At 38.1% G+C, this 13,143-nt stretch overlaps 1 protein-coding gene across 2 annotated transcripts; it reads left to right on the top strand.

The window, feature by feature from the left end:
- The first annotated feature begins 7,501 nt into the window (after positions 1–7,501).
- On the top strand, positions 7,502–11,607 carry LOC122069973 (homeobox-leucine zipper protein ROC8-like). 2 transcript variants are annotated; one of them, XM_042634069.1, is made up of 10 exons: positions 7,503–8,110; positions 8,504–8,621; positions 8,739–8,927; positions 9,016–9,477; positions 9,581–9,682; positions 9,780–9,989; positions 10,092–10,272; positions 10,377–10,645; positions 10,740–10,829; positions 10,923–11,607. In XM_042634069.1, exons 1-10 carry the CDS (start codon positions 7,995–7,997, stop codon positions 11,310–11,312), a joined length of 2,127 nt encoding a protein of 708 aa, XP_042490003.1. In that variant the 5' UTR covers positions 7,503–7,994; the 3' UTR covers positions 11,313–11,607. The 2 variants fall into 2 exon arrangements, with proteins under 2 accessions (XP_042490002.1, XP_042490003.1); XM_042634068.1 differs by having other exon boundaries at positions 7,502–8,110; positions 10,740–11,607.
- Positions 11,608–13,143: the final 1,536 nt, after the last annotated feature.

Below are 13,143 nucleotides of genomic sequence, written 5' to 3'. Positions count from 1 at the left end.
TAGAACAAAAAAACTTCATAAACATTTTTCTAGAGCATTACCAAATGCAGCCTTAATTAAATTTTTTTCCTACCAAAAAAAATGTTTTCACATTGAAATACCAGCTTACTAAAGTCACACATATCGCATGTGTATTTTATTTTAAAAAAAAAAAAAAACATATTCACATGTGTTCATATAAAAAATGATCCGACGTGTTTAAAAAACGTCACTTTTCTCTGGATTTTGGAAGATACGGTTTAAAATATTCTTTGACACGTGGCAATCAGATTCTATGTCAAAATGCCTTTTTTTTTTTTTAAGAGTGAAACTTAAACGATAAAACTACCTTTTGTCGTTCTGTTAATTCTCGTTTTTATCATTTTTTTCACTTTTTATTAAAAAAAAAAAAACCAAACACACCACACCAAACTCTTTATTCTGTTTTTTAGTTTCTATAGAACAAAAAAACTTTATAAACATTTTTCTAGAGCATTACCAAATGCAACCTTAATTAAATTTTTTTCCTATCAAAAAAAATGTTTTCACATTGAAATACCACCTTACTAAAATCACACATATTCGCATGTGTATTTTATTAAAAACAAAAGAAAACATATTCACATGTGTTCATATAAAAAATGATCAGACGTGTTTAAAGAACGTCACTTTTCTCTGGATTTTGAAAGATACGGTTTAAAAAATTCTTTAACACGTGGCAACGTTACCATGGACGATGACGCTCGCCAGTATCTATTCCCTCTCTCCTGGAGAGAGAGAGAGAGAGAGAGAGAGAGAGAGAGAGAGAGAGAGTGTGGTTTGGAATTTGGTCTTTGGATGCGGAGCCTGGAAATTGGAGTTTATGGATGCGGGGCCATTTTCCCTTTTGTCCGTATGATACCAAAAGTCAAAGAAGTCCAATGAAAAGCATCAGTGACTGGAAAAGCTGGGGATGTTTCTCTCTCATCCTACGTATCAAAAAAGAGGTACAATGGAAAAAGGTGGAAAGCAAGGGAGATAGAGAGAGAAAGAACATTCAATACGATTCTGACTTTTGTACCAAACCATCGTCCCCACGGCACAAGGACGGGATAGATTTTTTTATTTATTTATTTTGTTGGAGAGGGAACTATACAGTTGCATGGATTTTGTTTCCTACACCACCTTCTCACAGGAGGTAGGGAGACAAAGCATCGAGGAGGTGGTGGTGATGGTGGTGGTGACAGTGGTGGTGACAGTGGTAGTGGTACTCACACCCACATACACACAAAGAGAGATATATAAAGAATGTCATACTTTTTAGATAATTTACAATGCCGCCCCTTAAAGAATGTCATTATTAGAGGGACACCCATGTTTAATATCAAATTACGTTCAAATCTCCTACCATCAATCTTTGTTATAGAATATGCCTCAAATGTTGACATCAACTGCTTCTTTTTTTCTTAAGTACCATATTACCCTTCAAAATGTTGAAGTACCTATATTACCCTCACTTACACACGCCCCCTAACCCCAAATCGTCTGAAATGATGACTCCATCACTTTCAGTTCTCACGGCTATAGATCGACAGGGATCGAGCGCGGCTATTAATCGGCAACGTGAGACTACAAATCGGCGACAAGTGGCTACGGGAGGACAACTCCAAACTCTAACCGAACCCTAACCCCTTCTTCTTCTTTGGGGAAACCTAATCCCTTCTTCTTTGCAGGGTAGGAAAGGGGTTTTCATGAACTGACGATTTCTCCCAGCCAAACTCCAAACTCTATTCTACAACTTCCAATCTAAGATCGATATGCTCTAGGCCTTCAATTTTTTTCACTTGGAACTCATGAACTCCTTGGCACTTCACATTAGCATCAGCTTCTTGGAAGAAAATAGATTAATCGAGATCAATCTAGTTGGGTTGCTCATTATCTCCGTTTTATTTTTTACAATGCAGATACTTGGTTGTGGGTCAAGCTTGTTGCCATCTTGGGTTGATGGAAGATGCAATGGTGCTTCTTCAAACAAAACATCTAGCTTCAGTAGCGTTCAGGAAGGGAAGCGTGTGTTGGTTTGACGACAGCTTCTCGTTCTCCAATGTTGCTGCCAGCATCGATTTCAGCTACAACGATCCACCGATGATGCCACCACCAACGGAGTCAGTGTGTGTCACACAACTCTTCAATCACATCAAGCTCCTCCTCCGCCGTAGCACAATGGTGGTTGCAACCTTAGACGCAGATCTCTACTCAAAAGCCATCAAGCACTTCTCCTAGATAGTTGAAATTGCCGAGGAACCCCACAGGACTTCCTTGGGGAGTGCTACATGCACAAAGCTTCTACCTACAAAGCTGCTAGCCGAATTGCAGAGGCCATTTCTGATTGTAATCAAACCCTTGCACTTGACCCAACTTGTATCCCAACTTTGACCACACGGACCAGACTCCTGGAGACCATAAGATGCTTTTTCGATTGCCTGCATGATCTCAAACACTTGAAGCTCCTCTACAATTCCATCCTTGAATCGCAGCTCATCCCTAAAAGATTTTTGTTCTTTTTTAATGCATATTATGAATGGATGCATTTCGTGTTAAACAAGGGGTTTCTCAAAATGATTAAAACTTCATTTCATAACTTCACTTAACAGAGATTGACTACAGGGGGTTTGAACACAATTTGGTATTAAACAAGTGGTGTCTCTTTAATAGAGGTGTTTGAATTTTAAAAGTAACTGCAAACGTATGAATCAGTGTAGCTAACGGATCGAACACAAGAGAGCAGCCATTTTATTTTTAGCTTCTTTTAGTAATGCGAAAAGTGTAACGATTGATTATGGTGATCTACTTCAAACTACAGTCCTAACACAAATGCATCTAAAAACATCCTAACCAACACATCTAAGGAAATTAAAATTAAAATTACAATAAAAATTGAACGACCTAACCATTCACATCTAACCCTAACCATTTGTCATCTAGGAATTTAAATACTCAAACCACGTAATTGAAAAGCAAATAACTCAAATAAAAAGTGTTAAAAAGTAAATAAAAAAAATAAAAAAAATGAATAAAGCTAGAGAGAGGCACACAAGTAGGTATCTCTACTTAGCCCGAGGGATGCACCATAAATAATATGAGATTCTATACTTAACCAGAGAGTATTTTTACAAGGGTTTTTCTACTTGGTTTTAGGGGAAGAGATGCAATATAGATAATCAAAATAAAATGATGGTTCTAGGGCCAAAGAGGGGCAAAGCCAACACATGTATCTAGCCATGAACCTTGGGGGAAAGGGAAAGCAATAATGTAAAACTGAAAATTTAAAACCTAATTTAAGAATGATGGATAGCAATAAGAGGGAATGAGAGGGGGTGAGAAGACTTATGAAGAAGCCTACTTACTTGAACTGAAAACTTGATTGATTTGAGATACTACCAATCCTAAAAACTAGATCTAAACTAAATCAAATCTGAAATTGCTAGGCCTAGAGAAAACAAATTTAGAAGAGAAAAACTGAACATGAAATAGATGCTCCATAGCTTGTTCTTGTCATCTAGAACTAAGCCTGGATTTAGAAATTAAAATTATTATACATTTGAATAACTTGAATAACATAAACCATAAAAATGAAAGACATTGCATTAATGAAATAAAACCAATTACAAAAGTGTTTAAAGTAAGAAAAACTAAGAAGAACTAGAACTAGAATTAGAAGGAGAGCACAATTAAAAATTAGAGAAAAAAATAGCAAGAGAGGGATGACCCTTTAGGGTTTGGTGGACTTCCTTTTATAAGGAATAGGTGAGAGAGGAGGACGTCCAAGGGTGGATCCCCTTGGATGATTTGTGGTGAGGTGGAAGGAGGAGAATGGAGAAAAAACAGGAAACATTCTTATTTCCTTTTTTTCTTTCCTATTTTTACTCTTTATTTTCTCTCTCTCTTCTTCAAACTTGCACACAATCCTCTTGGCCGAATTTTCTATGCTTGCTTTAAGTGATGAGTAGGAGAGAGAAAATTTTCTAAAAAATATTTCCAAAAAATGGCAACCAAGAGTTTCGAACTTGAGACCTCCTAATGAGGAAGGAAATTTTGCACACCACAACTCACCAACTATGCTAGGCAATTGTTGTTACCAAAAAAGAATCTTCAATCACTTAAGGGGGGTCCATCAATCCTTGTTGGCATTTGGAATGCTCCTTATACACCTGGGACAACTGCAACAGGCTGGTTCTGCATCTCAGTTCAGTTCTGATCAATTATTCTTTTTTCTAATCCTAAAAGAATAATCACTTGTTCAAGTGATCAAACGAATATATAGTTTTAATGAAACACATCCATCTTGCTCAGAATCTTGTTCTCTTTGCAACCATAAAAAGAAACAGGACCTCTTTATGTGTAAAATTGGAGATATGGCACCCGATAGTCTTTAAGGCCTTTAAAATATAAAACCTGCAAAAAGAGAGTAAAACCCAAGGGAGCTCCATTCTAAATATGTAAAATGCATGCTTTTATACTCTAGATTTCACACATAAATGTGCTTGTCAAGTGGCATTCTCTTGGGGTGGCGCTATAAATTACCCTATTTTTAAGCTTATATAGAATCAATTCCAATTTTTCATTATACGATAAGGGAGGCACACTAAAGAATCACCACTACAACAATCAAACCAAATTGTATATGAAACACAGAAGCAAGTAAATTCCAGTTATCAAAACTAATTGGAAGCAAGGTCCATTGGGAGGGAGGAAAGGGGTGGCAGAGGAACATAGGGCAAGGGGTGGTGGTGGTACAATGATGGGGTAGAGTTGTGGCAAGGGAGAGGGAAAAGAGACTAATGGGGGAGAGAGGAAGGCAACAACCAACATGGAAGAGAGAAGGGAAGGAGATGAGATAAGTCTGATGGGTTGCAGAGGGGGAGAGAGAGGTTGTAGCAACAATAGAGAGAATAGATTACAATAACTGATGGATTGAATGACTAAGATGCAAGAAAAGGATCCAATGATCAACAAGAAGCTGATGTGTAATATTCCATTATACAACGTTAGTGTATACATAGAGGGGAATTTACTTGCACAAAAGCCAATGGTAATGTATGAGAAAGCACTATAGAGATGCTATTTGCCATTTCTAGGGGCGGGCTAGTCTTCCCTCCCCCCCTCCTCATATGTCTAGGAAGAGGGCCTCACTCGCCCCATAAGAACTTTTTTTCGTATACATTATTTCTCTTATTGTATTTATTTATTATGGAAAAATTTTCCTACTAAACGGGCACAAGGGCCAATAGGAGTGTGTAACGAAATATTCATATTTAAGACTCATTTTCCCTTTCATGGTGAGTGAGTAGGTAAATCGTTCGCCCTCCCCTCCCATGTGCTTGGGTGTAGGAGCCACACTCTCATATACAATATATATTTTTTTATTTATTAGAAAAGAAATATGCGAAGGACAACGAAAAAGCAAAAAGGGCTGAAAGAGAGGCTCTCCTTCGATTTTGATATTTGATTTTGGTTAGATTACGTAGATAAAAGGCTCAAATCCTTTTGTACTTCCAATCCAAACCCCTGATTTGGCCATTTCTAAAATGACAGATATGGCGCTGGAATACTTTAGAAGGGACAATTAAAGTTGCGTGCAGGGCTTGGAGGGCCCTTATTAATTGACAGATAAGCCCTTGAATTCTTTGGATTGGACAATTAAAGCTTTGTGAAGAAGGGCTGGGAGGGCTTTAATTGGAGGTTGATAAATGTCATATTCTTCCTCTCTTTTATTTTAAATATGTGTATATATATTATGACTTTACAAAAGAAAAGAAAAGAAAAAAGTATGTGTATCATGACTTTCTTCCTTTAAATTAAAAAGAAATTCAGTAGACATGTTTGTATAATTTATTTATAATGGTTGAGAGTTTATTGAACTTCATAATTATTCCCTTCAACACCTGAGTTTTATGTTGTGATAAGTTTTCTCAGTTAAAGGGGAAAAAAAAAGTTTTCTTAGTTAAGATGATATAATTTCTCAAGAATCCTAAGGAGAATGTAATAGATTTAGTTAAAGGAAATGGAATTATGAGACTCATCGAAGTCGGTTTTATATTGAATGATTGATTGAAATAAATTTAGTTAATTATTCTAAAGTTTTTGTAAAGTCCTCCTCCATTGGATATGTTAAATGTTCTTAAGTTCATATGTCCCAAAATAGGTCTGTTGTTTAATGAATCTATGGACATTTTCTCTAATAATGCGAGTAAGGTTCATTTTGAATTCTCTTTTATGGATCATCCTAGGTGCCTTCTTTATTAGGAACTTTATGTTTAAAAATATTATCTTATTACATTCTAGATAACAAATGAATAGTATCAAGGATTCGGCAAGTGTCGTGATTGTGTTTCAATATAGATAATCTATTTTGAATTTTCTTAGATGAATTTAAGAAGCTTTATTATACTTATGGGGAATAATTGAATATAATAATTCATAAATCAATGTCGTATTTTACTAGTTTTCCTCATTATGCTCCATATTCACGGAAGTTGTTTGATGTAATACATCATAATACATTGTTAGGATTTTATTGAGTTTCCTCATTGTGATTTATTATATTCCATAAATAATCTGATGTAATACATCATGTTTTGTTGTTAGGGTTTTACTGGGTTCTTTCATTAGGCTCTCATTTAATTTATGTTGAGTCATTGTTGGGTTTTGCTGAGTTTTCTCATTATGCATTGTAATGTTAAAGTTTTATGTACATGCTATTTTTTTTTTTATCATCAAGAAGAAATTCTTAAAACCCTCCATAAAATGTTAGGATAATATATGACCTTATGGATAGTGAATATGGGAATTTTTTTTTTCAACAATATTTGCAATGATCTAAAAATGATTCAATAATGTGATACATCGTTTAAAGGTTGAATCATGCTAATATTTGATATGTCGAATCTTGCTATCAATGGATCATCATTATCTTTTGCCTAATATTCGACATATAAATCTTTGAAATTATGATATTCTTCTAAATTTTGCATCATAAATATGAAAACTAATGAAACACGCCAACCAAGTTAATTGTCAAGACCAGAAGTATTGGCATGTCGCGATCGAAATCTCGAACTATCATGATTGCGATCATAGACCAGCCACATTGTGACATTGAAGGTTGTCTATCTTTAAGTTCTATAGCCCATACTCAAAACCCTTCTTATGTTGTATCATAAACATTACCATACAAATAAAAGCTTTAAAATTAGCCACACGGGTCTTTAAATTTACTAAAATGTACGAAAAAAAAATGAACCCAAAATGAAGAAAAAGGAAAAAATCATCTTTAAATCTTTATTTTTGGTAAACATCTTTAAATAATTTTATCCATAAAGGAGCATAAGGTTTGACTTTTAAGCACACAGTAAAATGGGGAGAAGAGGGAAAAGAAAGGGCAATTCGGGTAATTCGCGTAATTCAACTACGGAAAAGAGAAACTCCGCCGGCCGTGAAATCACCGCCAGCGAATCGTCTTAAAATGCTTAGAGAGAGAGAGAGAGAGAGAGAGAGAGAAGGATTTAAAAACCTCTCAGAACTTTCTGAAATCAGAAGAGAGAGCTTTCAAAATCCGTCGGTTACCGATCATATTGGGCTCTCTGTGATCGGCTTTTGTCGTTTGGCAAATCTTTGGAATTTAATTCGGCCAGAAAGAGAATTTTTTTTTCTGGTTTATACAGTATCTCTCGTCCTCCCTGATTCATGCCGATTTCACAGATTTTCTGGCCTTTTTTTCTCCTTCTAAAATGAAATGGGCAATGCAGAAGCGCAGGAGGAGGAACAGAGCAATTCAAGCCCAGAACAAACAAATTCCAAAAGCCCTTCTCCGCTTAGCTCTTTTAGTGACTCCAAAGTTTCTGTACTCGATGGGTTTTCTTTTACTGAACCAGTCTTCAATATCGTGAGCAGAAGTCGAAAAGCCAACTACGAAGCAGAAGCAGTAGCAGTAGCAGCAGAAGCAGCAAGAGCAGACGGTGGTGGTGGTGACAAAAATGGAATTCGGTAGCAGGGGCGGTGGGTCCGGTGAGGACCCAGATGTCTCTGACTCTCAGAGAAGGAAGAAGCGATACCATAGACACACAACTCGTCAGATTCAACAGCTTGAAGCGTAATGGATCACTGTTAAATAGTGTTTTGTGGCATTTGTTTCTATTTTCTTATATCTTCTTGAACTGCCCTTTTACTAGTCTGTTGGGTTTTGCTTTCTTTATTGTTTTCTGTGGTTGGGTGCTGTTGGGTCCCTGATGGACTTTTTCTATTCTAGTTTCCCTTTATGTATGAGTACTGTTGATTGTTGTTGGGAAGATACGAGTTCGTCTATAGTTTATTATTTTGGTTTTCGTTACTGTGGAGTTTGATCCTTAGTGGAACCAAGTGTTTGTTTTGAATGGTCGTTCGCGTATTTGACTCCCTATTCTGTATTGGTTTTCTTTCGATTCTGTAAAAGAGCGTGTTCAGTGTTCTTATGAGTGTAATGGGTTTGTTGTTTGTGGGGATGAAGGGTTTTCAAGCAGCATCCGCACCCCGACGAGAAACAAAGGAACCAGTTGAGCAAGGATTTGGGGCTAGAGCCTCGCCAGATCAAGTTCTGGTTTCAAAACAGGAGGACCCAGATGAAGGTAATCTGTTGTAGCGTTGGTCTGTTCTTTCTGTTTCATATGTAGTTTTTGTTTTCCAAAATTTTCCTGCTTCAGAAGTGGCAATTCCTTTTTGTTTATATGATTTATATGATTTAGGCACAACATGACCGTGCGGATAATTCTGCTCTAAAGGCAGAAAATGATAAGATCCGATGCGAAAACATAGCAATTAGAGAGGCGCTGAAGAATGTCATATGCCCAAATTGTGGGGGTCCTCCTGTTGGGGAGGATTCATATTTAGATGAACAGAAACTGCGAATGGAGAATGCGCGCTTGAAAGAAGAGGTATAGCTCTGATCATCTCTGCCCTTTACGTGTTTTTTTATGGATTTTCATCTGTTGATCCGCCCTTGATCTTTGGAATTTCTTGCAGCTTGATAGAGTAGCAAGCATAGCCGCAAAATGTATTGGAAGACCTATTTCACAAATCCCATCCATTCAACCTATTCTAGGCTCCTCATTGGATTTATCTGTTGGGAATTTCGGAGGCCTGCCAATGGGCGGACCATCCCTTGATCTTGATCTTCTTCCAGGAAGCTCTTCCTCTGTTATATCACTGCCATTGCCGACAGGCATCCCAGAGATGGAGAAGGCACTAATGTCAGAGGTTGCTGCCAATGCCCTTGAAGAATTGATCAGGCTTTTCCAGGCGAATGAGCCCTTTTGGATGAAGTCTCCAATTGATGGGAGGGAAGTACTTAATATTGAAAACTATCAGAGGATATTTCCAAAACCCAACCACATCAAACATCCCAATATTCGGATAGAGGCCTCGAGAGATTCTGGTGTGGTTATCATGAATGGACTGGCATTGGTTGACATGTTTATGGACTCGGTGGGCTCTGTTTTCCATGTTATAATTCCAGTTTTCTTAAGAGAAATATTAGGAGTCCATGTTGCGGTTCTTATTTATCTGATGGGGTTTCTTTTGAATGCAGAACAAATGGGCTGAACTCTTCCCTACAATTGTCCTGAGAGCAAAGACAATTGATGTGATTTCATCCGGCATTGTTGGAAATCGGAGCAGTTCCCTGTTACTGGTAATTAGCCTGCTTTTTCCTTGTTGGAGTTTGATTATGACAATAGGTGGTTGGTAGTTTTTCCATAAGTTTTTCTGATTTAAAATGGTCAATACAGATGTATGCAGAAATGCAGGTGCTCTCCCCACTGGTTCCAACTCGAGAATTCTACTTTCTCCGTTACTGTCAGCAAATTGAAGAAGGCTTGTGGGCCATAGGAGATGTCTCCTTTGACTTATCCCAAGAGATCCAGTCTTCTTTGCCTTTTTACATTCGAAAGCTTCCTTCTGGATGTTTGATTCAAGACTTGCCCAATGGATGCTCCAAGGTGAAGAATTTTATCAGATATTGGCATTCTCTGCAATGGGTTTGTATTAGACCTAAATAAATTCTTAGCCATTTAACCTGAAATCTTGGAAATGTCTGATAGGTTACTTGGGTGGAACACGTGGAATTGGAAGACAAGAACCCAACTCATCTGATTTACAGGGATCTTGTTCACAGTGGAATGGCATTCGGAGCTGAAAGATGGATTAATACTCTTCAAAGAATGTGTGAGAGATTTGCTTGTCTGATGGTGACGACTTCATCTAGTCGAGACCTCAGTGGAGGTATTGGAATCAGCTCTATACTATCATGTAATCTTCTTCCAAAAAAGTACTGGTCTTGTACAATTCTGTGGCTTAGTCATTGTTGTTTTGATGATGTTATCCAGTTATTCCCTCACCAGAAGGTAGGAGGAGCTTGATGAAGCTTTCTCAAAGAATGGTTAACAACTTCTGCACAGGTTTAGGTGCATCAAATGGTCACGGATGGACCCCGCTTTCTGGCTTGAACGATGTTGGCATTAGAGTAACAGTTCACAAAAGCTCAGATCTAGGCCAACCCAATGGTGTGGTCCTCAGTGCAGCAACCACCCTGTGGCTCCCAGTTTCTCCACAGGTTGTCTTCAATTTCTTTAGGGACGACAGAACTCGATCTCAGGTATACATAAATAATCCGTTTAGAGCAACATCTCAAGAAATGTTAAATTATTGAACCAATCAACACTAAAATTCTCTTTTCTTATTTCTGTCAGTGGGATGTGCTCTCCAATGGTAATTCCGTGCAAGAGGTTGCCCACATTGCAAATGGGTCTCATCCTGGCAATTGTATCTCAGTTCTTCGCGTAAGTTTGTTGGAATTTCTGATATCTTATTTTGATTATGATAGTTATTGTGGATTGGATATTTGGTTCATCATAATGGGTTCTTTCCTACAGGCTTTAAATGCTAGCCAGAATAATATGTTGATACTTCAAGAGAGCTGCACAGATCCATCTGGATCACTCGTTGTCTATTCACCCATCGATCTCCAGGCAATCAACATAGCAATGAGTGGGGAAGACACCAGTTATGTCCCTCTACTTCCATCAGGGTTCACCATCTCTCCTGATGGCCAGCCAGACCAAGGGGGAGGAGCAGGGCCGTCGACAAGCTCAAATATGCAAGGGAGCAGCTCAAGTGGTTCACTTGTAACAGTGGCATTTCAGATACTTGTGAGCACCTTACCATCTGCAAAGCTGAACATGGAGTCAGTAACAACCGTTAGTAATCTTATCAACACCACTGTCCACCAAATAAAAGCTGCCTTGAATTACTCCAGTTCCTGATAGAGCCGCGAAGGCTTCATACATAGTTCTCTTCTCCCCCATCTCCAACCCTTTTAAATATACTGATCAGAAGAACAGAGGAGCTCTTGCTGATTAAATAGAGGGAGTCAAGAACGCACCATAGCCGTCCTCCCTTGCTGAATGGTTCGGGTATTGACTTCTGTTCAGGGAGTACTTCATTTTCATCTAGAATATGTTTCTCTTATATAGGAAAGTTCCCCAATTTGTTCTCTGTCCTGACCGATCTTTTTTAGTTAGTTATAATAGAAAAAGAAGTTATTTGACATTTGAATAACTTAGTTTTGTTGTTTAGCTCAGGAGAGAAGTTTTTCTTCATTGCGCGATCAAAGGGTTGAGAGACCCCCTTTTGATTGGCCCAAATGGGCCACGGTGAATGGGTTTTTAGTGCTTTAGTTCAGGAGAGAAGTTTTCCTTCACCACACGGTGAACCTCACCGGGAACTGAAATTGGATTGCTTTTTTGGTTCGATGTGGTGGTTGGCTGCCAAAGAACTACAAATGTATCCTGTCCTTAGCCTTTTATAGTCAAGCTTAAGGCATCTTCTCATTATGGTGCAACAGATTGCAGAAGTCTTACTAGCTTCCTCACTGGCATATTATGCAAATATCCCCGATTCAGATTTGAATCGGATCGGAATTGGCAAGGCCAGGCCGATTTTAACCCTGATTCCAATTCCTTTAAGCTTGGTGATGATTCGCCTTGAATAATCTGTGAATCGGAGTTGGATGAACATAGTATACCCCTAATGGGCCTAGGCCATGCATGGTATTGTAAGATCTAGTCCAGCCCGTACCCTGAACTGTGTAGAGTTAGATAAGAAATGGGCCTGGATGATTCCAAGTTAGATCATAGAGACAGGACTGAAGATTTCTAAGGCTATGCTTGGAATGCAATAAATGGATTTAAAATAATAATAACAATAATGAAATTAAAATAATGATTTTTTTTTTGGGGGGGGGTCTTGAAGCCCATTGGCTTGGGCTTTTCTTTAATAGCTCAGTAGATCCAGTGGGCTTACAAATTTCTTACCCTTCAATTAGTAGGATTTTTGGACCAACTGTAATCATCATAGGTCCATTGGTCATAAAAGTCCAGAGCCTCTGCTAAATGGATAGACATGGGGTATCAGTGAAAATATAATGTTACCACATCCCATTTGAAAAACATGGCTGGCTCCATGCTTCCATGTTATAGAGAGGACCCCAAACTCCCCTCATTGGTGAAGTTTACAGTAAGATTTCATTCTTAAAAGTTAGTTGTTAAGGAGAGGGTGCTCAAGTAACCATAAGTCTCCACATTAGACTACTCATATCCAATGTAGGATTATTATTTCCGCTATCCATGTGTGACCCAACAATCTCCTCTTCCATGTGAAAGCAATTGAGTTCTTAGCATACCCCCATTTCCCCCCTCAACACAGGAGTAATCATGTTATGCTTGCCTTAAATTCTTGACCAGTTTTGTAGATTGACCCACTTTGATAAAATTGGTGGCGATTCGAATGTTTTTTCATTTTTCTTTTTTTGAGGTCTATGAGGGTAGCAGAGGAGTTGAACCAACCGGCCACAATCTGATGGATCAACCCAACTTGGAGGAGTATATATTAGTACTATTGTCTCTTTGAGCAAGCATTGCGAGATTTGGGGTTTTTCATTTTAGGGTTTCTAGGCGAGTGTCCTTACCACAACTTTGGGTGTTCATGAGGGATTTCTATTGTAACTTTGCTTTCATCATAGTGAATCATCTTCTTCTTTGCTTGATGACGTAGCACAACATTAATTAGTGTGTGAATCTCGTTAAACCTCTATAT

This window comes from Macadamia integrifolia, unplaced genomic scaffold, assembly GCF_013358625.1.
Source record: "Macadamia integrifolia cultivar HAES 741 unplaced genomic scaffold, SCU_Mint_v3 scaffold784, whole genome shotgun sequence".
Classification (NCBI taxonomy): domain Eukaryota; kingdom Viridiplantae; phylum Streptophyta; class Magnoliopsida; order Proteales; family Proteaceae; genus Macadamia; species Macadamia integrifolia.
This window is presented reverse-complemented; position numbering and strand designations above follow the sequence as displayed.

Coding starts and splice junctions, on each gene's coding strand:
- LOC122069973 (XM_042634068.1), top strand. CDS start 7,995: ATGGAATTCGGTAGCAGGGGCGGTGGGTCCGGTGAGGACCCAGATGTC. Junction 9,990..10,091: donor TGCCCAATGGATGCTCCAAG/GTGAAGAATTTT, acceptor AATGTCTGATAG/GTTACTTGGGTGGAACACGT. Junction 10,273..10,376: donor TAGTCGAGACCTCAGTGGAG/GTATTGGAATCA, acceptor GATGTTATCCAG/TTATTCCCTCACCAGAAGGT.